The following is a 24569-nucleotide window of genomic DNA, read 5'->3' on the forward strand; positions in this document are numbered from 1 at the left end:
TGAAGTCTCTGGGCTAGCAAGCTGGGTTCTTCCACCCAGGGAAAACATCTAACAAATAATTTGGAAAATTGTTCCTAAACACATTTCTTCTGCTTCTAGAACTCAGCCTGCTACAATTGTTCATCACAGAAAGAAGCTGAAGCAAATCTACTCCTTAACAAGGCTGTGAAAAATTTTAATCTCATTTTATTTTCCTAAAGCCATGAGGTTCAAAAGATACATGAATTAAAATAATCATAATGAATTAAATGTAACAATATTCCTTCTCCTATAATGTTTGCAAGTAAAAAGATCACAAGAGATTAAAGAGATCACAAGCACCAGTGCTACTTTAGCACAAAGCAAAGTAATTCATTCTAGTACTTCTCCCCAGCACTAGCGTGCGCATTTGCCCTTTCAAGTTATCCTTTGGTTATTTCAAGAGGCTCTTGAGAAAAGGCTGTTCTCCTTTTATTCCTCAATTCTGGAGTGCACCTAAGCAAATGCCTTAATTTGAACACGCAAACACATTCAATTTTATCTCCATTTGCATGATGAAATGTAAGTGTGTGGTTCAGTGCTTTGCTGCACGGAGCCAGTGTTTGAAATCCCACTCCTCACTGGTGGCAGCGACAGCCTCCTCAGCCCACTCTGCTGTGCTGGGCACCCACGCCTGGTGGGTTCTTCTCGCTCCTCCGTGCCAAGGGGGACAGAATGTGACACAGCCGCACTGCCGTGACCATGTCCCACTAAGCAAGGACCTGGCCTCCAGAGATCAGGAGGAACCACAGCCCTTCTTCAGCCTGAGCTTGTAACTACCGAGTTGTCTCAGCTCGCTGGGCCCAAGAAAAGATAGGTGGACACCCACAGCCCCTAAAAATATCCATTTTAATAGACGTGCCTGCACAAAGCGATTTTTGTCTTTACTCAAGCTTATGTTTACACACAACTGTCAATGGATTATCACAGCAAAGAAGGTTTCTTTTAGGAGATTCAATCAAAACTATTTTTTGGAAGTGGCAGTCAGACTTCAGCAGTTAACAACAAAGAATACGAAACCAGAGGTCAAAGGCTTTGATCTCTCAAGGGCAAGGCACACATCACAGGCAGGCAGTGCGCAGCAGTCCAAGGGTTTTGTTTTATCAGAAAAAAAACTTATTTCCGCGTAGGCAGTTCAATCCTCAGGACTTCTTTTCGTTTGAAGGAAGAGGATCTGCAGTGAATTTCACTTACGGATGATCTTTCTAGTACAGCTTTGAGCCTGACCCTTGGTAAGATGCTGACTACTTAAGAACTAAATGCAGGAAGTGCAGCACTCGGAAACTTCCCGTAGTGGACTGATTTTCCAAGGCAATGAGCACCTGTATGTCATATCTTATCTTGGTTTCTCTGCAAGGCGATGTGATTCAACACACCTGAAAATGAGGCCAAGTTAAGTTCACATGCTTTCACAAACAGCACTTTCATCTCATGTGATGATTAAATGCTAGATGTTCAAATTCCCTTAAGCACGAGGTCAGACAAGGTCACCTGACACATCCTCATTAGACTTCCACAATTAACATGAGCAGTCTCACTGGTAACAATTATATGATATTAATTTATTAGTCATCTGCTTTCTGATCTTTTCCACTGATTTGATTTGTTCAAGTCCCAAACAACGTCTCATAAGTCACCTAAGGAAAACAGAAATCTCTGTTTCTGCCCTCACTGAACGTGATCAGTCAAGACCTTCTTTCACCGATGAAGATACAGAAATAAAAATGATGCTGGCTGTTTTATTACCGGACCTAAGTTACTGCTTCGGACACCCTACAGAGGCAGTCAAACAGGACAGTCCTGGCATAATGACCCAGTACTTACAGTGTGTATAAACATGGCCAGAAAAAGGCAAGAAGACAAACATAGTTCTGTCTCTGCAGTCCCTCTCTAGGAATAACACAGTTTGATGGGGCACGCTCCATCACTGTGATGCCATATATAATATCTCATCCCAATGCAAGGGAAGGAAGGAGAGCGAACAAACGTGGCAGCTCTTTTTCCTCTTTCTTCCAGGTGCATCCACTGGAGAGCACGGGGAAGACCAGAAGCACTGGAAGCACAACTCTCACTTAAACTGTCATTTTCTGCTGTCAAGGGAAGGCTACATCTTCATCGCTCCCAGGCCTCACACAGACATCCTGGCTAGCACAATAACTGAGGTCATAAACAAGATCGGTGCTGAATAAGCCTTTTCTTGCCCGGAGACCTTTGTATTTGTGATCAGCAATAAAAGGCTGTACTGGAATTTGAAATCTTGGTCAGGTAAAATGCCAGAGATGATTATTTAAAGGCTTCAAATAAATAAAAAAAAAAATCTGGCTGTAAGAACCAGCTTTCCACATTCATATTCTACGGCTCTGCACTCATACCTGAGTTATGAGAGAAGCCCAAAATAAGATGAGACGTAATAAAACACAAGCTGGGCTTAAGCGAGGATTGATTTCTGACAGTAGTTCTCAATGTTTTAGACGCTAGCTGCATACCCATATATTTGCAAGATTTTAATTGCACAATTCCCAGTGATTTAGCATTGCAAGAATTTACATACATCCATGCCCAGCATTTAAGAAGCAAAGACAATGAGAAACTGAGGTTGATATAAACAGGATTCAAAGGAAATGATATTTTTTTTTTGCAAGTAAATCACTGGCAGCAGGTGACTGGTATCCCACACGAACTGAATCTATCCTCTATTGCCAAGCTCTTCTGCTGTGAATTCCTTCCTATGCTGTATTTCTATGACACCGATTTTAACTCATGAGGTCAGAATTACAGAAAAATACATAAACTAATAGAAGATGATTTGCCAGACATACCTTAACATGCTTAGACACAGACAAGCACTGAAACACAAAGAAAAGATCAACACGCAAAAGTGGGCCAGAACTTCAGCTGGGACAAGCCAAAGCAGGGAATGGATGATGCTGATCAGCAAGGAGGGAGCAGGAGGCCCTTGGACTGGACGGACACAGCAGGCAGTGTGGGAAGGGAGCGACATATTCATCCTTGCGTTTAGGAAGGTGCTGCAGCCAAGAAACAGAGGACACTGAAGACTGAAGTTTTCAGCAATGTCACTGTTCACAAACATAATCCTCCTTTTTAGACTTTTGATTAAATCAATATCCAGTTGTTAGAAATAATAGCATGACTCTTAGAAAAGAAGACATTGCACTGCTAATTCCAGATAAGCAAAGTCTGGCTTTACTTTGTTTGCTTCTGAAGCATTATCCCACTCAAGTTTATCTTTCATAAATGCTGACACAAGCTACATGGGCTTTATATTATTTCATAAAAAACTTTTTTTCTTTTCTTTCCTTCCTTTCTCCCTCCCTCCCTTCCTTTCTTTTCTTTCCTTCTTTCTTTCCAAATTACACCCACAGGTCCGGCTCATACTTTCAATTGCAACTACAGGCAGCCAGACAACAACAGTACAAGAAACTTTATCTTACATATTTATTGTTATGTTGGAATATCATTCAGTTTCCTCTGGGGTAATGCAGCACTCCTGTGGGAAATATGTGACCTCATTTGCATTTTCTAATTGAAATGCTATCAGGTTACCTGCAAGACTGAACAAAAAAAGTTCCTAGTTACTAACACCACTTGTACTAACCAGAAAAAGGTTTACGTTTAAGCATTTGCTGGGAAGGAAGGGAAAATGTATGTCATTTATCATAAAATACATTTTGAAAACATTTACTCACTTTGCTATCATTTCATCCTACTGGCATTAAACTTTAATGTAGTAGTTAGAATTCTTTCATTGCAGCGGTTACCAGTGAAGATTTGTACATTTGCCCAGGTGATTCAGCTATCTAAAGCAATCAGCACATTTACAAAGCCAAAGCTGTGAAGTAGGAGAACCTATCGCTGTGTTGGGTCATTCACCACTAAAATGCCAGCTTGCACACAGAGGAACGGCTCAGCTGCGGGATCTGAGGCGCAGAGAGAGTCACCAAAACCTCGGGTTTTGCAACGAAGGTACACGAGAGGACAACTATCTTGACAGGAGCCACCCTAAACTCATCTGCCACCCTGAAAGCCTGTTGGCCAACACCAAAGCTCTCCCAGCCCACAATGAAGATTTCCAGTCTTATATACTGTGATAATAAAGGATCACAAATCCAAAGGCTTATGTATGGAGGGGTTTATCCTCTGCACCCTCATGGGAAGCAGACCACTGCATGGGTCTGCTTCTCCTAGAAAACACCAGGAATTTGCAGGGAACTTGTTTCTAGTCCCCTATAACCTCAGACAGTATCCTAACAATGCTGACTCCTCCTATACCATTCCGTATTAACCTCTGTAACACACCATCAGTCTAACAACAGCCATTCCAGGAGGGCCAATCACATTTTCATGAAGCTTCATAGATAACTGTGAACTAAATTCTGATTTACCCTTGTAGAGGTGACTCAAGAGGGGCTGCCCCAGCTGAGGGCCACCAGTCACGGAGACACCTACAGAAACACAGAGGAAGGGAAAGCAAGGCAGGAGGACTCGTTTGTGCTGCAGGTGCAGCAAACACAAATCGGTAGGTGTGGTAAGGCAAACTTCATGCCAATTATTTCTGATGTCTGGGAACTGTTTAACATTTTCACAGAATCAGTCACAAATTTACAAAGCAAAATGGAAATGGATGTATGTGCCAGAACAGAGACTTGGTCTCTCTCCCACTCTCATATCACTTTCTCCCTTCTCTCCTATATTTTCCGTCTCCGTATTCTGAATATAACACAATAGTCTGAAATGTCTTTTAAAAAATCATGTAGTTCTGCTTGAGTCACACTATACTATATAAAACCAAATGCAAAATGTGTTTCTAGTAAAAGCCCTGAAATGTAGTATATTAGGGTCGTGGCCTGAAATACACTGAACTGGGTATTGCTAGGTTTTGGAAGGTTTTTTTCAGCATAAACACTATTATTTTTTAAAATAATCTCATAATCATACTTATTTCTTTAGTAAACAGGATTATTTTGCTTGCAAAAAGCACAAGCATTTAAACAAAACACAAGTCAGACGCCTGCTACAGGGACCCACAATAAAACTGCTTATGACCTTGTCATTAGTCTTGTTTCCCATATTTTTCCAGCCTCAAACTACACACTAATAAGGCTTTTAGAAAGGAGGGATATGAATTTTAAAAAGCTTAGCTCTCTCCCTTTTGAACCAGAGTTCAGCTTACATTAACACTAGATGAATTCCCAACCAAATATTTTACTAAATCAGAAATGTATGCTTATTCAGTTTTCTCTCCACTACACTGAGAAGGAATTTAAAGCAGCATATAAAAAACTTTACTTTGTTCCTTCACTATTTAATTACTTTCCAAAGGAAGCAGCATTACTTTGGTTAGAAAACGGCAAACACAGTTGACATAACATCCAGGGCTTAATTATATCTTGCACAAGCCAGAGTCTTACTGAAGAGCAGAAGTGTATTTATACAACCCTAAGCCATGCAAAACCTCAGAGGTCAGCCCACTGGGCAACTGCTAGATTTAAGTCTCTCAAAGTCTTTTTCCTCTTGTCTCACACGTGGCAAAAATTCTCCCAAACGGCACTGACTCAGAAGTGGCATTCTGACAAAACACACCGAAAGTCGCTCCCTTTCCTCCTCCTTTCCTGCCCTGCCCTCTCTGCCCAAGCACAGCAGAGAAGAGGAAAGCAGAGGCCAGCCTCGCTAATTTAACAATTATTGTGGTGCAGTACTCCAAACTACAGCCGTGGCCAAGCGCCCTTGCCCGTCCCTGAACTGTTCCCCAGGACACACACTTTCATCCTTGCTCTGCAGGTCTTTAAGATCCAGCAATAAATCAGGCTCTCTGGCCAATATACCGCCCAATCCTGCTTAAAGGTAACCACCCAACCATCACAGAACTGGGTTTTTTGAGTAGGTGCCAAACAATATAACTGCATTTACTCAGTGTAGTACAAGATTTTCAACTCAGATCAACCCTGAAAAGGAAGGAGGAGAAAAATGAAAAGGTGAACTGCTGCAGTCAAAGCTGATATGGAAGAGGTGGGACAGAGACAGCTACTCAAGGAGCAGACCAGAAGAAATGTGTTTTCATGCAGCAGTCCCCAAATACAATGGCACTGTGCAGCTCACCACTGTAGTTAATTGAAGCAAAACTGCTCTCAGATTGTCAGGCAGGGACAGATCCTTCCTGCTTTTCAGCTATGTGTATGAACCTAAAAAAGAATGAATGCATCTGCAACCTTCTGCCTGAAATACTGAATGGTTCTGGCTTTTTCGTCTTCAGCTGTGGGGAAGGAAAGCCGCCGGCATTGAATGGAGTTTGACACTGCAGTGCCACGATGTGCTTCGCTGCCCTGCTGGCCCGTGCTGCGTGGGAGCATGTGTCCCGTATCAAGCAGCAGCAATGCTCCCTGTCCTTGCTGCATCGGAAGCGAACGAGCCCAAAGCTCCCCTCTGGAAGCCCCTCTGGAGCTGCAGGGCCATGCGGATGGATGGCTTGCGGACAGAAAGGAATCACTGTGAAAACCAGGGAGATGTCTTAGCAGCACAGCAGCAACAGCCTGTGTGTGACTCCAGGGTCGAGGCTGTCACAAAAGAAATCTGAACTTAACCTCGTATTTCTCAAGATGACGCTCGATTTTGACTCTGGAGAAAGTCTGATCCAAACCATTCTATGATTCTATGATTTACAAGAAATTTGAAGCTGCTTGTGCTTCCTGGCTACCTCCTTAGGTAGCACAGACCAGGCAATACAGAAAATCTGATGCCACATTTAAGTTTTAAAGGTTTGGGGAACACAGGCAAAGGAAGAACGAAATAAGAAGAAGAGCTTTGAAAACTTCTTACCTTGTGCCCATTGTGTTGCGACTTCTCTGCCACCAGAAACCTGACAATCGCCTCCCACCTGCCCAGGGTCTGGGGATCCCACGCCGTCACCATCAGGATCAGCTGCTTTGAGGGCATTTGCACCTGATGGGCAGCATACATGGTCCCATCCGCTCTCACTCTGAAGTCCAGGCTGTTGGTTTCATACCGAACTCCCTTGTTACCGGCACAGTTATTAAATTTTACTAGAACAGAGAACAAGAGATGGAAGAAACGTGTGAGATTGGCGTGATAAGGAAAGCAATCAAATACAAGTTTCAGACATTTAATTTTCACTGATGTCTTCTATATCTCTAATAACCATCAAGGAAATGATTTAACTGTTTCTTCGACCTTTCAGGAGTGCTCTTGTGCTTTCTCTCTGTTCCCCGGGGAAGCAGTTGTAAGCCATTTTTAAAGTATTTGATACAGTTTCATTAGATCTCAAACACAGCTGTTCCCCATTTCTACAAGTGGATTTCTCCCTTGTTGCCATTATCTTTTAAATTCGACTGGAGTCTATTACCCACACTGTGGGTATTTTTTTGCACAAAATGTTCTCCATTTCCCTAACCCTTCAATAACCTACTTACCAGATAGCCTATTTGCACATTCTTAACTGAAATTCAAAAGCCCATAACAATTCCATTATCAGAAATATAAAAACAAAAATCGTAACGACAAAAAACTAAAACCGTTTTGCTGATTGCATCCACTGCTGGAATCAGACACCTCCCCAGACAGAACTGCAATCCCACCCTGGCCAACCCCTCTGCACGTTTGCAGCTACTGCAAAGAACAACCTCATGACCTAAAACTTGTCATTTAAAAGCCTACACTGTTCTATCAAAGCTTCCCAGTTGCTGATATTTTTATTTACAGCATATTTCGGTCAAATTCTTTTATGGTCTGTTTGAAAAACTATTTTTAATGGCATTATGAAATGTGACACATACATTAGGCTGGAAAAAACCCAAACTATTATATGACAAAATTGACAAATCTGATAGAGATTGAACCTGCAGCTAATCACATAGGAAACAAAACACTTTTCTGCCATTCGTGTAATCCACGGGGCGGAACACACATGTGGTGAAGGAAAACATATTGCACCCGTAAAAACATCTCAAGTGAGTGAGAATGGATATACAGCTTTCTAGCTAGGATTGCTACATGCTGCGGCTTCTGAGTGCTTCACAGCGATGCTCTAGCTTGTGCTGAGATAAGGAAAACCTGCTAGTCTAAACCTCATGCAGCTTCAGCAAGCACTTAATTTTTGCACAAGAAAAGCTATGTCAGATAAGTTCTACTGAGACTGATTGTGGTGGGAGAAGGAGCATAGCATCAATCCAGGCGAGAGGAGCTCCCGGGGTCAGTCTTACACCAACCATCTTCTTGCTCCCACACTGCAGCTGACTGCTTCAAGTTCAATCAAGGACTAAACTGGATTTAAATAAAAATATCTAAGAGATGGTACAGGGGAAAGAAAAAAAAGCAGCCAGGAAACTGCTCAACCAGTCTTGCTGCCAAAGCCCCCAGTACCATCACACCATAGAGAAGTGAGTAGCAGACTGTAGCAGAGGAAGGGAAAATCCATCCCCTCCTTCTCCAAACCGCACCTCTCAACAACCGGGGTGCTGCAATCACATCGTAACTACGTATCCTACAAAGGCTTTCCATAGGACTTACTATTTAGAGCACATTCATATATTTTCATGTGTGTGGTGGGAACTGTTACCTAATGCTGCAGTAATTGTTGGGCACAAATATCAAATGTCACACATTGATGTATAAAAAAGATGAATAACATTATTGAGTATACGAAGAAATGTTTTTTAAAGCAATTTCATTGCCACAGACTATGTAATTAAATTCTCATTTAATCCAGAATCCAAGGTAAACAGAAGTCCCTCAGTTTTGTTTCAGACAGCAGCAGTTTGCCTGTCTTTATGTCTCACCGCAGCTCAGACTGCAGCAAATAACTTCAATGCCCTCTCATATGAAATTCTTTAGCCAAGATATTTGACCAGTTATCTCTGCTTTCTATCTCCAGAAGCACAACAAATGTTCTTCAGTGTAATAGGAAGTAGCATCTCCTGCATGGCTCAAAGTTTAAATGAGACTTTGGTAACCTTTTTTTTCAAAAAATGGCCCACTGGGAACAACATGTGATCAACGCCATCTCCAAAACTCTGCGGTGCTACCATCACCCTGACCACGCGGGCAGCTCCAGGTCCGTTCTCAGACCCATCCAGGCCCTGTTTGCTTTAACAGTAAATATAAATCTTTTAGACTAGACTGAAAAAACCAAAAAAAAATCAGGAAAGCACCGAATGACGTTAAACACATACACGGCTTGGTGACACCTACAAGAACTAATGGGGCACAGCTGCAGGAACCAGGATGGCCTCAGAGACCTGTGAGGTGGCTGGTGCTGCCAGAGGAGATCCCTCACAGCCCTGGGGACCATCCTGCTGCAAGATCTCCTTCACCTCTCAGGAATTCCTGCAAACCTCCCATGCATTCGAAGCTATAACAAATACCTGCAAACACATGGAGTGGTTTGTTGCTAATATGTTATTTATTTTCAGGTCCATGCTATCAGCTTTGTTAGAAAGGAGGTACATCAGTTGCTGTATTATTGCACTCCTCTGCTACATAACGGCAATGCAAAAAGCAGCTTCCATCTCTATCTCCTGAAGTACCCACATATCATATACAAAACGACATTTGAAGAAGAGAGAAAGGAGTGATAATGACTGCACATTACAAACAATTCAGAGCTTACTTTGATTTTATTGAGATTAAAAGAAAGCCCTACAGTGTACTAGTAGTCTGAGAGAGGGAAAAAACCAAACCCTTCCTATATGGGTACGAAGTGATTCCAGCATTCAAAGTACTTAAACATCTGCTTAAGACACAGCGCGTGGCTCCAATATGCTGCTCTGGTGTCATATGTCACAGTGTCGACTTTTATGCTCCATTATCTAAAAATGGCTACCTCTTAGACAAAGTCCCTCTGTGACTCGCTAATTACTTCCATTACTTTAAAACAAACTTGACTAGAGACAGCGAAAATCCTGAGAGAAATTAAGTCTAATTTTTCAAACGAGCAACGTCTCTGCTCTGCATCGCTCTTCTCAGGTACCACAGGTAGATGGATCATCGAATCGGAGAATTCTCAGCAATGCTCAGAATGCTCAGCAATGAATCGACTCCTCTCCGAAGAGTCCTCATGAGCCACAAAACCAAAAAGGCTGCAAGGATGCATGGATTCCATCACATTTAGTCACTAGGAGGGACCGCGCCCTGCCCAGCTGAACAGCGGCAAACGGGTCACGGCTCACCCGAGGGGCTTTGCAGAAGCTTTTAACCACATAAGAGAGACAACCCAGAAACTCATCAGGGCCTGAATATTAGGGATCACCACCTTCAGCTGCTGTCCCATAGATCTGTTGTCGCTCTTGGCACTCGTTGAACATGGCAGAGAAAACACATCTGCAACACAGTGTAGACGGACTGCTCACACTCTCACCACACGGCTGTGAGGACTCTCATTAGAAATCCTGTGCTGATCCTCCCTGCTGCCCTGTGAAAATCATTCCTTGGAATGTTACCTGACTGAAGAGATGCATTGCTAAACATATACATATACACACACATATACATCCTATATATAAAAAATATTTTCTTCAAATATATTTGCGTAGGTTTAGGGGGGAAAAAAAAATCAAACTATTGTTCTATAATAAATACTCCTCAAGGAGAGGAGATCTTGTCTGTATTTTCAAACTCCACCTCTAACCTCAACTCCTTGCTCTCAAGGAAACAGAAATTAAAATTTTATCCAGCGTCAGAAAACTTTTTGCTTTTTTTCCCATTTTCTCCTTTAGAAAGCTCCAAGTCTATGTAAGCTGCAGCTGATGTAACTCTTGACTTTAAATCATTTAATAAATAAACAAACAAGCACTGGCTCTGCTTACTAGACTTAGATCTCTCTGTGGACACAAATCCATCTTTTTTTGACCAGTTTGAAGTCTAAGGAACACTGCATGAATTTAACATTCAAAAGCTGCAGCATCAGTAATTAGGATTTCAGATAAACAGCAGAGCCACACATCTATCATTTTTACAGGACGGTAAAAAAAAGAAAACTTTTTTTAATATACTCTGGAAAAATGTTCAATGATGCTTATCGAAAGCTTATGCTGAAAACAGCATCAAATGCCTGATGAAAAGAAAACCAAGAAGGCACCCTCATTAGCAGGCTTTTAGGTTTAACCCTTTACCCTCATCATTTTTAATTGCTTCCCTATGAAAGGAGGAAGTATGACAATTTGATCTGCTGAAACAGGTACTGAGTGATGGACAGAGGAGCTGAAGAAGTGAGCAGCAAACTGCTGGGCACCTGAGAAAAAAAAGTGATATTTTTCTTCAAAAAAGGCTCGGGGTGAAAAAAATTCAACAAGTTTTGCATTGTTCCCTTTTATTATTTAGCTTGTTAAGCTAGCTGGACAAAGTCAAATGATCAAGCGAGGATCTTGAAAGATGTGCGAATACACTGAACTTCCTTGCCCTCCAAATGTCTAAGAAATGTATTGAATTTAATAGGACTATAAATGGTATAAACCAAAGAATTCACTTTAAGCCTTATCCTTCTGGAACGTCTCCTCTTCCATTAAAAAGTGCCCCCTCTGGCAAGCTGCACAGGGCTGGAAAAGCAGGAGGGATAATATTTATTAGGATATATCCCCTGGCGCAACATCACCCCACGGTGCAGGATATGGGTCCCCTCAGGACTCCGTTTTTCACCATGGTTTTGAGGATTATTGCTGCAAAGATGTTTCATTCCTGGTGATCTTCAAAGCAGCGAACACACACCACTACTTACAGCGGGATCCTATCTCTTTCCAAGTCGTGCCTCTTGAACAGGTCCCTTCACACCCAGCGCGACTGTGATAAACCTAAGCCGCCAATTCCACCCTTCACATCGCTCCTGCCAACCCCATTAAGACGAGGATGGCTTAACTGTAACTCTGGGAAATTTCAGATGTTTGAGTAACCTGCGGAATCCTGAGCATGTACAGAAACGTTTCTTTTGTGCCATCTCTAGCAAATCGCTTGTATTCCTGCCCTGGCACTTTTAGCCCCATGAACCCACATGCTGACACTCCTCCATCTCCTCCTGCTTCTGCAGGAGGTGTCAGTCCTGGCCAGCATTCCTCTGCACGTCATCACAACTGAAATTAAACAAACCCCACCTTCTGAGTGGGTAGCAACCTGATGTCTAAGAATGGGCGTGAAACCATTCAGTTAACTAAAAATTGTTTGTACTCCCTGTGAATGCATTACACTCCCACAAACTGATCTCTCCATTAAGCGCTACTGTGAAACAGAGCGCTCTGTGCCTCGTTGGAAAGCTTCGGTTATTTGAGAAAGTAAGCGCGTAGCATAAACTTTTACGTGGCCACATTTTGAGGGATCCTTCTTTATGTTCGCGCAATTCCTCTGTGAGAAAACTGTTTTACAACAATAGGAACAAACTGCAGTCAAGTGAATTCCCTGTGGTCACACTGGAACCCCCCAGCAGAGCTGGGAACTGAATCCTGAAATTCGGGTTCCCCGTTTGCATTCACACTGTCAGGAGGTCACACTGCCTCCATCACCCACAGACAGACTAACCAAATACAAGATACAAATTATAAATGGGGGAATGGCGTTTTACAGGCGCTTCCGAAAGCAAGCAGGGGCAGATTCTCATTCCTACAATCTTCTGGCACATTTTCAAGTCAGCAGTGGCTTAAAATATTGAGAAATATCACACAACTTAGGTTTGCAATTGTTTTGCGATTTGGAGTCCTACGAACAAATGTGAATACGTGCTGGAGTTCTGGGACTAAAATATCTTGAGTATAAAGGAAATGCTGAAAGGAAGGGAAAAGGATTTTGTTTCTCTTGTACTATAAGAATGAATGTATGCAGGTACCTGACAGGCTTTCTGACCACGCTTAAAGAATCCGGATATGTTGCTGTTTCAGTGCTTCATGTAAATGAAAACCGACTTCAGTCGATTCACTTGCACGCTATGCTACATATGGGTCCAGAGTCCTGTTTCTGTCCTAGAGTAAATTCCATAATATCAAACAATACATAACCAGATTTCTTCTTGGAGTTAATGAAATGCTCAGAGCCCTTCTCTTCTGTACAAGAAAAAACAACGCATAAATACCAAAAAAAGATAGCGTAAAACCTGCTAGAAACAATGCGTAATTTTCATTGTCCCATTACTGATTTTATAGGTTACATTTTCAACCATGTCCCCGTAAAAAATATTACACTAATAAACTCTTTGTGTCTTTATTTAATATTTATAGCACTGTGCGAGAACCAAACTCTACTGGTAAAAGGTAAAAGCAGCAATTCAAACAGCTGCTACAGAGTCTAATAAACATATCCCTAGTGATCAAGTTTAAGAGTATACAGCTTAAGAAAATGCTTTGATACAGAAAACTGTTGGAGATAAAGGGAGGTATGCTGGTTGGTCTATGAACACATACAAAAAGTGTGCATGCCTACACTCTCGGCTTCACAAAGCATTGATTATTCTATATGTGTTCTCAGAGTGGAAAAACAAAAATAACGAATGAGTTTGGAGGATTAATGAACTGCCCTACAGTTTATCATCTGCCAAAAATATTTAGCATGATTTAGCATGTTCTTAATGTTACTTTCTTTCAATTAATGGTAAAGAAATCTGCTGCAATTTTACCCATTTTCCATATCTTAGGTCAATGTGAAACATTACATCCAATTTTCCAGTGCATTATTTATGATCCTTGAGCTATGACTGCTGCTATTTGCCTTACTGGAATAATAATAAATTACCATAACAATTCACTGTATGTAATTATGTTAAACAAAATCTTTCTTCATTTATCTTCTTGTAATCTTCAGTTGCAGTGAATCCCCCTATATGGAATATGCAGCAACATCCACAACATTCCCAACCTATTATATGTCGGTTAGAAACGACTCCATGTGCTACTGAACTGGTGATGCATCTGAACCAGCAAATGAGTAGCAACCCATCTCCAGCAGCAACAAGAATTTCAAATGGAACATAAAAGTATTTTACATTAAAAAATACATTTTGAATTTCCCCACTTTAAATTCCAAAGCTCAGCCCCCTCCACGATCAAATTATCCATGTAGGTTTGGGCACACGCTATTGATCTCCTAACTACCGCATGTTCATTTGCAGACTGTTTTGCTCTCCCAAAGCCAGGACTGCCTCCAACAGTTTCATGGGGAAAATGGGAAGCCTTGTTCACGTACATGTCATTTCAAAAAAAATAAAATATTTCTATGGGCTTAAGAGAACTACATAGAAAATTCATCTTTTCATTTCCAGAGCCACCTGAACGTTTTCAACACCTTTTCCAGCTTTATATTCACTCTTAACAGCTCTTGCTTACACAGGGTTTCTGTTTCCATGGCCAGATGAAAAGAAAAGGAACAATACATTTCAACACACTGAAATCGAGATCCTTTAGAAAGTCATTCTGTCACCTGTACAGCCAGCCAGTGGCAATGAGGAGCTGAGAGTACATTAAAAAAAGATCTAAATTCCATTCAACCAAAACAAAACCAGCCCTATAGTAAACAAAACCCAATTCCCAGACACTACCTGCCTCCTCCATATTCCCACCAGTGCTATTTTTCATTTACTCGAAGCCAATCCAACTAAAATACATGTTTTTAAGGAAGAGGAAAAAAAATATATTTCACTTTTGGTATTGGAATTGGAGGGGAGTACAGACCCCTGGAGAGAAGGACTGTAGAACATGATAGAAAAGATGAATCACTCTGGCAGCAGCCAGCCAGCCATTAATTTTCAGCAAGCCAGGAGTTGGTCCAATTAAACCAGGCTCCTTTCTCTACATTAACATGCTTTACTCAGTTTTTTTTTCCGAAGCTGAAACATCAGCTCGAGACCCCAAAGGCTTTTCTATTTAGGATCAATCAATCTACCTTGCTGCACTGTAAAACATACACTGTCAGCTCTGAGGCTGGCTCAAAAAAGAGCAACGGTGAAAAAATTTGATAAATCGACATGTTCTGGCAGTTAGTACAGGGATTCTTCCTACACTGTCACTTATTTTTATCTGATTAGAAACAAGCATTAGTAAAGGGAATATTCCCCTCTGTTCTCTTCCTGGTGTTTAGCATGGGTTTAAGGGGAGCCTTTTCATCCTCAGTTTCCTAAATCCAGCCAACAGCTTCCTACCACAAAGGCAGGCAGATACAACACCGATTTCAAAGGGCAGTGATTTTCAATTGGATTTGCATGATGTGGAAGTCACATTCAAGCCTTTTCTGCAGCACAGGAACATGAACTTGCATTTATTAGCACCTCACATTAAAGACATCATTCACTGCTTTCCACATTTTTATGCTCAGGGCTTTGCTGTGGGTGTGCAACCTCACCTCAGGGTTCCGAGGACTTGCTTTGGCAATGACTGCTTTATTTGTGATTCCATTGGCCATCTGAGACCTCATCACTCTCCCTCTCCTCTACCGAGACATTTCAGAGATGAATAACTAATAAATAAGCCAGGGACCGATGCCAGAGGCTACTAAGAAGGACACTTGGATGGTATCAAGTCCCCGGCAAAGCAGCACCCTGAGCTAGAATAACTCAGAGGATTACCCCTTTCTTCGGTGAATGCCACAGTAACTATGCTGTTGGCTTCCATTCTAGTTCTCAATAGACATCTTTATCCTTTGATAAAAAAACCTTTCACAGTTGTTTCAGTATGACAGTTCTCCTCAGTTCTTAAACAGTAAGATAGACCAAAGCCACTGGGATGTGCAGCTCATGTTTTAGCTTCAGACTAAAAGGCTAACAAAGAGAAGCCTGGTTTAAGTAATCTTGCAAATAACAACTGCACCACACTTTTTGGCAAATGCTGACTATTTATGGTCAACCATTTTTGTTCTTCGCTCTTCTTTAAGTCCCGTGTATCTGTAGGACAGTACTGAGATTCACTATGGCACTAATGAGATCATTTTGCAATTAAAGTCTAAGTAGAAACAAGCCTCTCACCACTCTACAGGAGAGTCTGGGTTCTCTGATTAAGCAGCAGTAATAAACCTGTTCCACTCCTGGTCCTGGTGCAGAGGCTTTCTATGATTAACTCTCCAAAGAAGAATGTCTGAGTGACCCCATGGATTAATCAATGGGTTTCTCAGCTTCAGAGCAAAGTGCAAGTTGTGGGAGTTACCTGCAGTAGGATGTGTTTTAATTATTATTACTACAGCACAGAGTAAATAAATCCCAGGGCACTTCATTTTGAGGTTTTACCCTTAACACTAATGATTTTCACAATGCTCTCATGTTTGTCAAACCACCTACTTGGGAAAAGATTTTAAACATCAGTACTACTGATTTTATGGTAGCTTAAAGTGATGATTATAAAGGGATGAGCACACACAGCAGCAGGACAACCTCTAGGTTACAGCAGCCACTCGCTCACCTCACCTGCAGGCAGGAGCAGCCCCAAGAGAAGCCACGGGGCAGCTGAGGATGTGCGAGAGAAACCCCACGTGTGCTGCATCGAACATCTCCCCAGCGCTCCCGTGCAGAGCAGAGAGCCCGACCCTGCTGGTACCACGGATGTCTCTACATTCAGAGCAGCGGTGGGAAGCGGGCAAAGAAACACAACTCCTGCACAACCACCGCCATCCCTCCCCATCGACGGCCACCTGGCAGCCTGGAGGGTTTTCCTCTCTGTCACAGATTTCCTTTCATCTTGCCAGAACTGTATTTGAAAGACATGGGGAGCTGCAAGAAGATTTTAGGGAGGAAAAAAATGTCAACACAGGCCATTTGCAGCCTAGGAAAAGAAGTTGAAAGAGATGCTCCAACTGTAGCCGTGTCAGGCAGCCTCGGGCTCCTCTCACCTCACACTCTTCAAAACAAACTCTCAACACCCAGAAACAGAGGCTGCACATGTCAGAGAGGAAAAAAACCCAACCAGACACAGGGATAAAGGCACTGAACTCCTCACGGACTTGACTTGCTTGTAAACACTGACAACTTTGGGCTCGGCTGTCCTCATCTTCCTTAGCCCAGCTCGGGAGTAAACATGCACTGATCCAGGGAGTCAATCACAATGCAGTAAATGAAGGCATGTTTCCAGCAAGGATATTAGAAATGGAAAATTTGGCTACCTAGAAGAAACAAGGCAGCTATATTTAACCTGCAGCCACTGCGCACCTCTGCTTGTCTGTCTGCACAAAAAGCAGCTGCAGTGCTTCCTTTCACTGTAGCCTACACAAGCCTTCAGGTTCCAAGAGAAATTAATATTATGTGGAATAAAACACTTTTGGTACCTGGTGGGCTCAATTGCTTTGACGTTTGGACAAGTTCAGAAAGCTTTATTTACAGACGGAGGTTCTGGGTCCTGTTTCTGGCACTCGGTCAGAGGGAGCAGAAGAAAAAGGGGCCTCGATGCCAAAGCTGCGCTTGAGCGGGTGATAAATATTGGGCAAAGTGAGCGATGGCAGGGCTGCATTCCTGCAGAGAGCCGCTCCGTGCTGCCCCAAGGCCAGGCTCCAGTGTACACAGAATTCACAGAAAATTCACCCATGGAGCAGGAAATTAACTGGAAAAGCAAAACCACAATAAAACACAACTCCACACTCTCCAGTGTTGGTCATCGCTGCATAAAATCAAACCTTCTGACATTCGCAACCCCTCTGTACAGGCTTTGCCCTGACAACTGCATCCCCCTGCAGTCATGGCACTTGGCTGCTGATGCCTCCGATGAAGACACAGGAATAAAGTTTACTGTGATTTTCCCTTTCCTCTTTCATGTTTACCCTCTCTACCCCTACTTACTACGATGGTCTCCAACAGAAAGGCAGCACTCCCCTTGCCTCAAGAATGACCTCAGGACTCAACTAGCAACCTTAAATTTAACAGCGCTCTTTTGGCAGAGCTCAGCACCATAAATTGAAACAGAGAGAGAGTAAAGCCAGTAAAATTAGAGAACGTGACAAATGCAGCACAAAGCACTGACGATCCCAGAAGGTATCAAATTTAGTGTTAAAGTAAAGAAACAATAGAGAAGTCCAAGACATTTCAGAGTGTAGTGAATCAAATTAAATTGCCTGAAATTCCACATGGAATACATTTGACAAATTTCTTTCCCCCTCTTCAGCTTTCTGTTTGAGATGAACTGTCGTCTGGCAGCTTCAAACGTCTGGCACAGCTTCAGCTTCAGTTTGCTGGGGCTGAATCCAAACACGAACCTGAACTTTACCAGTTCTGCTCTTTTTGTAAACATACTTGCTGTGGCTGCCAAATGCTTTCCAAAAGCACACAAAACCCAGAATCCAAAAGGAAAACATTGTCTTGCTGCAATAAAATTTGCATTTTACCCTCTCTTGGTAGTATCCTGCATGCAGAGCCCTTGGTTGGTCAGAGCCCATCTCGCCCTCTATTTCCCCACACATCATGAAGGGATTCGAGAGCACAGAGGTGCGGCCGCAGGGATGCGTCTCCCATGCAATGGGTACCATTCCATCCCGCAGCGCCGCAGCCTCAGCAGTGCCAGTTCTTCCCCCAGGGCTGCCTGGGCAGCTAATAATACAACAATTAGCAGTAGGATTCCTCAGATGCACCGGATAAGACAAGAAGGAAAATGTCGTTATACACGTGTTGCTGATAGCGAAGACCAGTTTAGATTCCCCCAGTGAGCAGTCTCAGGAACAAATTAATTTTAAGGTAGGGAACTTCAGGCAGAGGAAGAGACGGATATAAAGAGGGCTATGATCAAATTGCTCCTGAGTGGAGATAGCATCAGCCTTCATATATCAGATTTTTTTTCCTCTTCCTTTTAAAGCAGAACTGTTTTTGCAAACTGCTTACAACAATAGCACATTGCTTTGAAGCTGGATGTGATTCTCCACCAGGAGCATCCTGCTACCTGTGCAGATTCTCTCTTATAGAAACCAAGTTCCTTCATCCTCCATTTTAGAACTTTTAAAAACCTCCAAGCTCCATAAAGCATCCACCTGCAGAAAGCTAAAATGTGGTCACCTTTAAGCTGAAAAGCAGCAAAAGACAGAGGCAAGTGAATTCTGGCATGAGACGCACAGGCAGGCAGATGCTGTTAGGAAAGCCTATTTCATTGTCCACAAAGCCACGCGGAGTTCCATCGCTGCCCAAAATATCTGGTTCATATAAAGCCTGGTTTATTGCATGTCTTCTGTCCCCTTGGATTTTAATTATGAGTACATCTTGTAACTATTATATTTGTATTTGTTTTATCCATCTAGATGTTTTTCTGTGCTATTAACTACAAACGGAAAGCTCTTTCTAAAAATAGAACAAAAGTATAGTGAAAAATATGCATATGGCCTGTATTAAGGAAATCCCTACACTGAATTTTTAGATGAAGTAAAATTACCACTGAAACCACTGATTAGGAAGCAAGCCTTTACCTGATTTCCTGAATAGGATGAGATTGAAGAAACTGCTTTTCATTACAGTAAAACCCCAAAGAAAATAGAGTACAAAACTGACTACTACTCCTAATGTTAACTCGTGTGGTAACAAATAAAAATCAGTCCTTGTTGCAGCGCTCTGCGCGGTCCCAGGGGCTGTTGACCCAGTTTCAATGGTCAGGCGTTGACGCGTTAAAGGACCTCTTCAAGGTGGCACTTTCTCAGCAGTAGAGACAGATCCAGACTGTGCCTGAAGAATAAAACATTCTTTCTCCCCTGGCTAGGAGTAATACAACCCAATACGCAATAGTTGGAAGCCTTCATGCTGAGAAGTTTTTTTATCAAAGTATTTTTTTTTCCTGATCAACTCTTGATCTTTCTGGGAATAAGCTGATTTAGAAGTGACTTTTTAATTTGTATGGTTGAATAACTGTCAGCATAAAAGAACATACAATGCAATAAATAACTACTGCTCGCAAACTTCAGAACTCCCTGCCACCACTTCATCCATCAAAACTAATCCTGTAAAACACAAAGGATGTGACAAACCCAACCAACCTTTTCCCTTATGTTACAAAGAGACTGAAACCTATTTCTGGAAATGTCGTAACGTTTCTATTAAATGATGGAGTCTTCTGAAAACGTTCAGTGGTTCCAGACATTCACCCTCCACAAGGACCAGCAGCCCTCATCTCCTCAAGCCCAACACGCTGACCGGGCAGCTCAGCTCCAAGCACTTACGCAGAAATCCTGTCCTACTCATGGCGCAGAATTTCTAGGACTATGATAGAAAACAGAAATTGCCACAGATGTCTGAATTGCTGAAATCAGAAAGCAAAAGGGGCTGAGAGCAGATTTTCCCTCACCCCAATGCCAGCACAGAGCATTACCTGTGTGCTGAACCCTCGTCTGCAACCAATAAAGCCTTGAGCTGGAGTAATATGAATGTAAGAAATATCTTTGCTCTGTATCTATTTTTTTAATTAAAAAGTTTTGCATGTAAACAGATACTTTCCCTTCTTCTGAATCCACACTGTCATTCACTACTGATCATTCTGAAGTGATCATTTGAGAAAACATGATGAAGAAACACCATATCCCATGAAAGTTTTCTTAGTACGGCCCATCATCGTGCCATCTGGTCCCCTTTCACATCAGCTCAGTCACAAGAGTTTTAAGCTGACATCAAAAAGTCAGGCCATTTAAAGACATAAAAGTCAGCTATGAGATTGTCATTTTATTTTTTATTTATTGATTGGTTGAAAAAGCAGCATTGACTGGCTGATATATTTTAAAGGTTAAACGAGCGTGATGAATGATATCAAAGAAAGCTCTACCAAACCTCAATTCCCACTTCTTTTACAAACTACACAGGCAGCAACAGCCTAAAGGTACAACAGACACCATTTACCCATAGGTGCTAGAGAGTGGTGAAGACGCTCGAGCTGGAGACTCATCCTCTCCTCACAGATGTGATGGGAGCCGTGGGCACCGATCCCAGGAGGATGCTGTGTTGGTTCTTACATCCCGCCACCAACATGGGCAGCAGCACTTCAACACTTCCGAGTCACACATTTGCAGTTTTTTCAAACCCAGGCCTCAGTAAAGACTGTCAGCCACCGCTGTCAGAAATGTCTAGCTCAATGTAAACACTTCGTTAGGAACGTGATGAAATTACACCTTCAGGTTTATCCTAACTACTAAAATAAATCTTTTACCAGAACATGTATGCATTCACTTATACTGCAGTGCTATGACCACAAGTTTAATTTTTACTAATTAATTATTCATTGTGGATCAAGTCTCAATTAAAGCTAATATGCAAAGATGAGAAAGAATGGGTACTTGTTTATCTCAGTTTTTTCCAATTAATTCGAGTTGTTAATTAATCACACTTCTTTTCTACTATGTGATAAGACAGGAAAGTAGCCCAGCAAGCATCTAAACAACAGAAAAGGACCCTCTTCGTGGAAAAAGCCAAAAAATTCTACCAAAAATACAAAAGAAACTCTACAAAAAGCAAAAATAATCTACAAAATTTACTTGCATGAACAGACTCCATTAAACCAATTAAAACATCCAGGTATAAGAATGGCTGATGTTATTGACTCAGCCTATGTGGGAAATTTTTCTTCTTTTGCCTTTACTGTCTACAACATTGAGTGAATCAACCAAATAACAGATTATATGATGGAGACTAGCACAGGTTAAATGAAGAACTTTGCCTAGACATACAAAATAGTCCTAAATTTCCCTTCTGTTCCATTCCTGCAGTGACAACACATGGCACAAAATTTTGTGTCTATTACCAGGTGCTATATCTGAATTAATCAAACCCAAAAGTTCCACTCCCTGAAATGTCTATTAAAAGTAATCATCTTCTACCTTTTTTTTTAACAAAAAACTTGGCAAAAGTTGAAATAAGAAACAAGAAAAATATTATTCAGTTCATTCAATTCATACAATTTTAATGACGCTTCTGACCTTTAAAAAAAAAAAGTATGATCAACTCACACAGACCACTGGGCAAACAGAAAAAGTAACAAGAAAAGCCAGCAGAGAAATGAGGAACTAACCATGAGGAATTCTCTGTGGCTCCAGTATGACAACATTTCTACTCTGTAAAAAATAGAAGGCCATGAAAACTTCACCAGCCACTGCCCTCACTCTGTCTGAAGGGACTTCCTATTGCTCACCTGGTTGTTTCTTTGATTATTCCAATGTCCAAAAGTTTCTGATAAGCCGTTTTGTAAGGACACAGCGCTGTCTCAAGTGTGATGTCCGAAACCAGAATATTTCTCTTTTTAAATACTAGCCAGAGCCCACACTCTGTCATCTGAATTAGTTACTAAAAATGTCCAAAAGTGGATATGAACTTCAAGGAGCCCTTGTGATTCATGCTCATTGATACATCAACAACTTTATCTTGGCTGTATGAAACATCAGGGTCCTGAGCTTTTAAAGATATCCCATATTTCACTGCTGAAATATGTGGCCTTGATTATTTTTGTGCTCAAGCATAGGCGTTGCGTGATGCTCAGTCACTGCACGAGCCAGTTAATTATGCTGCAAATTATTCCACTTAGCCATTTGCCATCGCTCCTGTCTGACTCAGGCATACGGTTGGTACGGTGAATCCGTCTCACAACCAAGTGCTTCCACAGAGGATGGGGCAGACATCAATCCACAGTGAACCCCAATCAGCAGCACCACCAGCCCCAAATGAGGATGATTCAGATCTGTACTGTTAAACCTTAATGTTAAATCTTAATCAAATACATACAAACAATTTTTTTTTTGTTGAACCTGGCTGGGTGGGCAAATCCCTCTTTGCTCTACTCTCCCCTGTGAATGCACTTCCCAGAACACAGTGGCCTGTGTCCTTATGTGGTGAAAATGAGGTCACGGTGCTGCAGTAGGAGCACACGGACAGGAAGGTAGGATGTACAGCAGGGCATGTGACACTGAAAAGCTCTCCTCTGTGCACACACTGCCGGGACACCTGCGTGGCACCTCTCCGCAGCATGCTTGGCTTGAGAGCTGCTTCTTTTCTTGAGCACCAAAGAGATTCAAGCTGTAAAATGAAAAGGTAGTGGAGAGGAATGTAACCGTCTGGGGAAGATCCCCCTGACTAGTAGTTTCAGAAAGAAAAATACAGGCTGTCTTGTTTAAAACTGTGGTCTTATGTTTACACAGCTCTTCTCCTTGGGTATTTGCGCTACACAACGCCCCCATGGAGCAGAGATATTATATGTTAGCTCTCTACCCTGTTATTTCTGGCTGCTTAAGCAGCAAAGGACCAATATCCCGTTCAGCTATGCTCAGTTGGTGCAAGAGAAATCACTGAGATATTGCTCTGCAGCTCACTTCACACACCTCTCGTCCTTGTGTGGCACTGCCTGGTTTTGACAATGATTGACGACTCCTACCAAGCCCCTGCATTCACTATTACCAGGAACCAAATGGATATTTTCTTCATGAGCTAACCCTTATCTCGCAAACTCTATGAGCTTTAAGGGTAGAAAGCTTATCCTCTGAAACAGTCTTTCATTTCCAAAACACCTCCTCCTTTCTCCTGTGATTTACTGTTCATTTATCTTTACTAGAAAGCTGATATTTCTGAGTTACAAATCAGAGACATCTCAGTCTCTAGTTTATAGAAATGCCAGCCGTGGAAACCTGAGAAATGAAAAGCCAACACTCCCACCAGCATATTAGCTAATTTTAGACCATAGTTAATGAGTTGTCAATCATACATAATTTTACATTAAATTTCATTTACATTTAAGTCACAGTGGACTGAGTAGTGGTATACACATCCATCAACCAGTTTCCAGTGACCGTCAATAATTAATAGCCTCTGTTCACCCTATAATCTTGTTTCCCCAAGTCCAGACTGACATCCACCCAGCAGACGGGCTCTCAAGATAGTATTTCTCCATAAAGTTGTTCAAATCTGAAACACAGAGCACATGCACAACCATTCTTTTAGCGACGGTTTACTTTCCTTCCAAAAGTCACCTCTCTGTTCCTGAGTATAGAAAAAGCACTCCGATCATTTTGATTTAAAAGGGAGCTTCAAACTGAACAGCACCAAATTTCTCAGACAAGGCAGAAAATTAACTGTGGGATTTGTGAATTTTATTCACCTACTACTCAGCATCCTGCAGAAGAGCCACAGAAGGTCATTTGTGCCTTCCGCACCCTCCACCCCAATGCTTGGTGGTGGCAGTCTTGAAAATCTTGGCTCCATTTGGCATTATATGCCACGGTCTGATTTTCAAGCTGCTTACTAAAGGGTAGACTGCCTTGGCTGAGCCAAACTGTATTCATTTTGACAAGTTACATCACTTGACAAGCAAACACCATCACTTCACCTTCTGAAACTCTACCTGGTCTGCCAGGGAACAAAGAACCACCCACTGAGATCTAGCAGGCTGAGGGCTGCTCTAAACAACAAGCATCCACAGGACTGGTGAGTAAGTACATTGCAACCTCCCTGACCAGGGTTTTCTCCTTTAGTTGTGAATTTAGGCAGTTTTCTGACATTGCTTGAGTGGCTAAAGATGATCAAGTCTGCAAAGAATACACTAGGATAAGCAAAAGAGAAAGGAGTGACTCAAATTCTATTATTACATCCTGCTTTCTCCCAGCCTTAAAACTTGAGCTAAACAGTATTTAGTGAT

The 24569-nt window shown here is 42.0% G+C and overlaps 1 protein-coding gene across 3 annotated transcripts in view; it reads right to left on the bottom strand.

The window, feature by feature from the left end:
* Nucleotides 1-24569, bottom strand: part of CDH4 (cadherin 4) — a 447572-nt gene that overhangs the window by 170470 nt on the left and 252533 nt on the right. For all 3 annotated transcript variants that reach the window (XM_054081611.1, XM_054081614.1, XM_054081612.1), the window contains one exon: nucleotides 6853-7076. In XM_054081611.1, the coding sequence (XP_053937586.1) occupies nucleotides 6853-7076 (224 nt within the window). The remainder of the gene's footprint in view (nucleotides 1-6852; nucleotides 7077-24569) is intronic.

The sequence above is a fragment of the Cuculus canorus genome, chromosome 16, assembly GCF_017976375.1.
Source record: "Cuculus canorus isolate bCucCan1 chromosome 16, bCucCan1.pri, whole genome shotgun sequence".
Classification (NCBI taxonomy): Eukaryota; Metazoa; Chordata; class Aves; order Cuculiformes; family Cuculidae; genus Cuculus; species Cuculus canorus.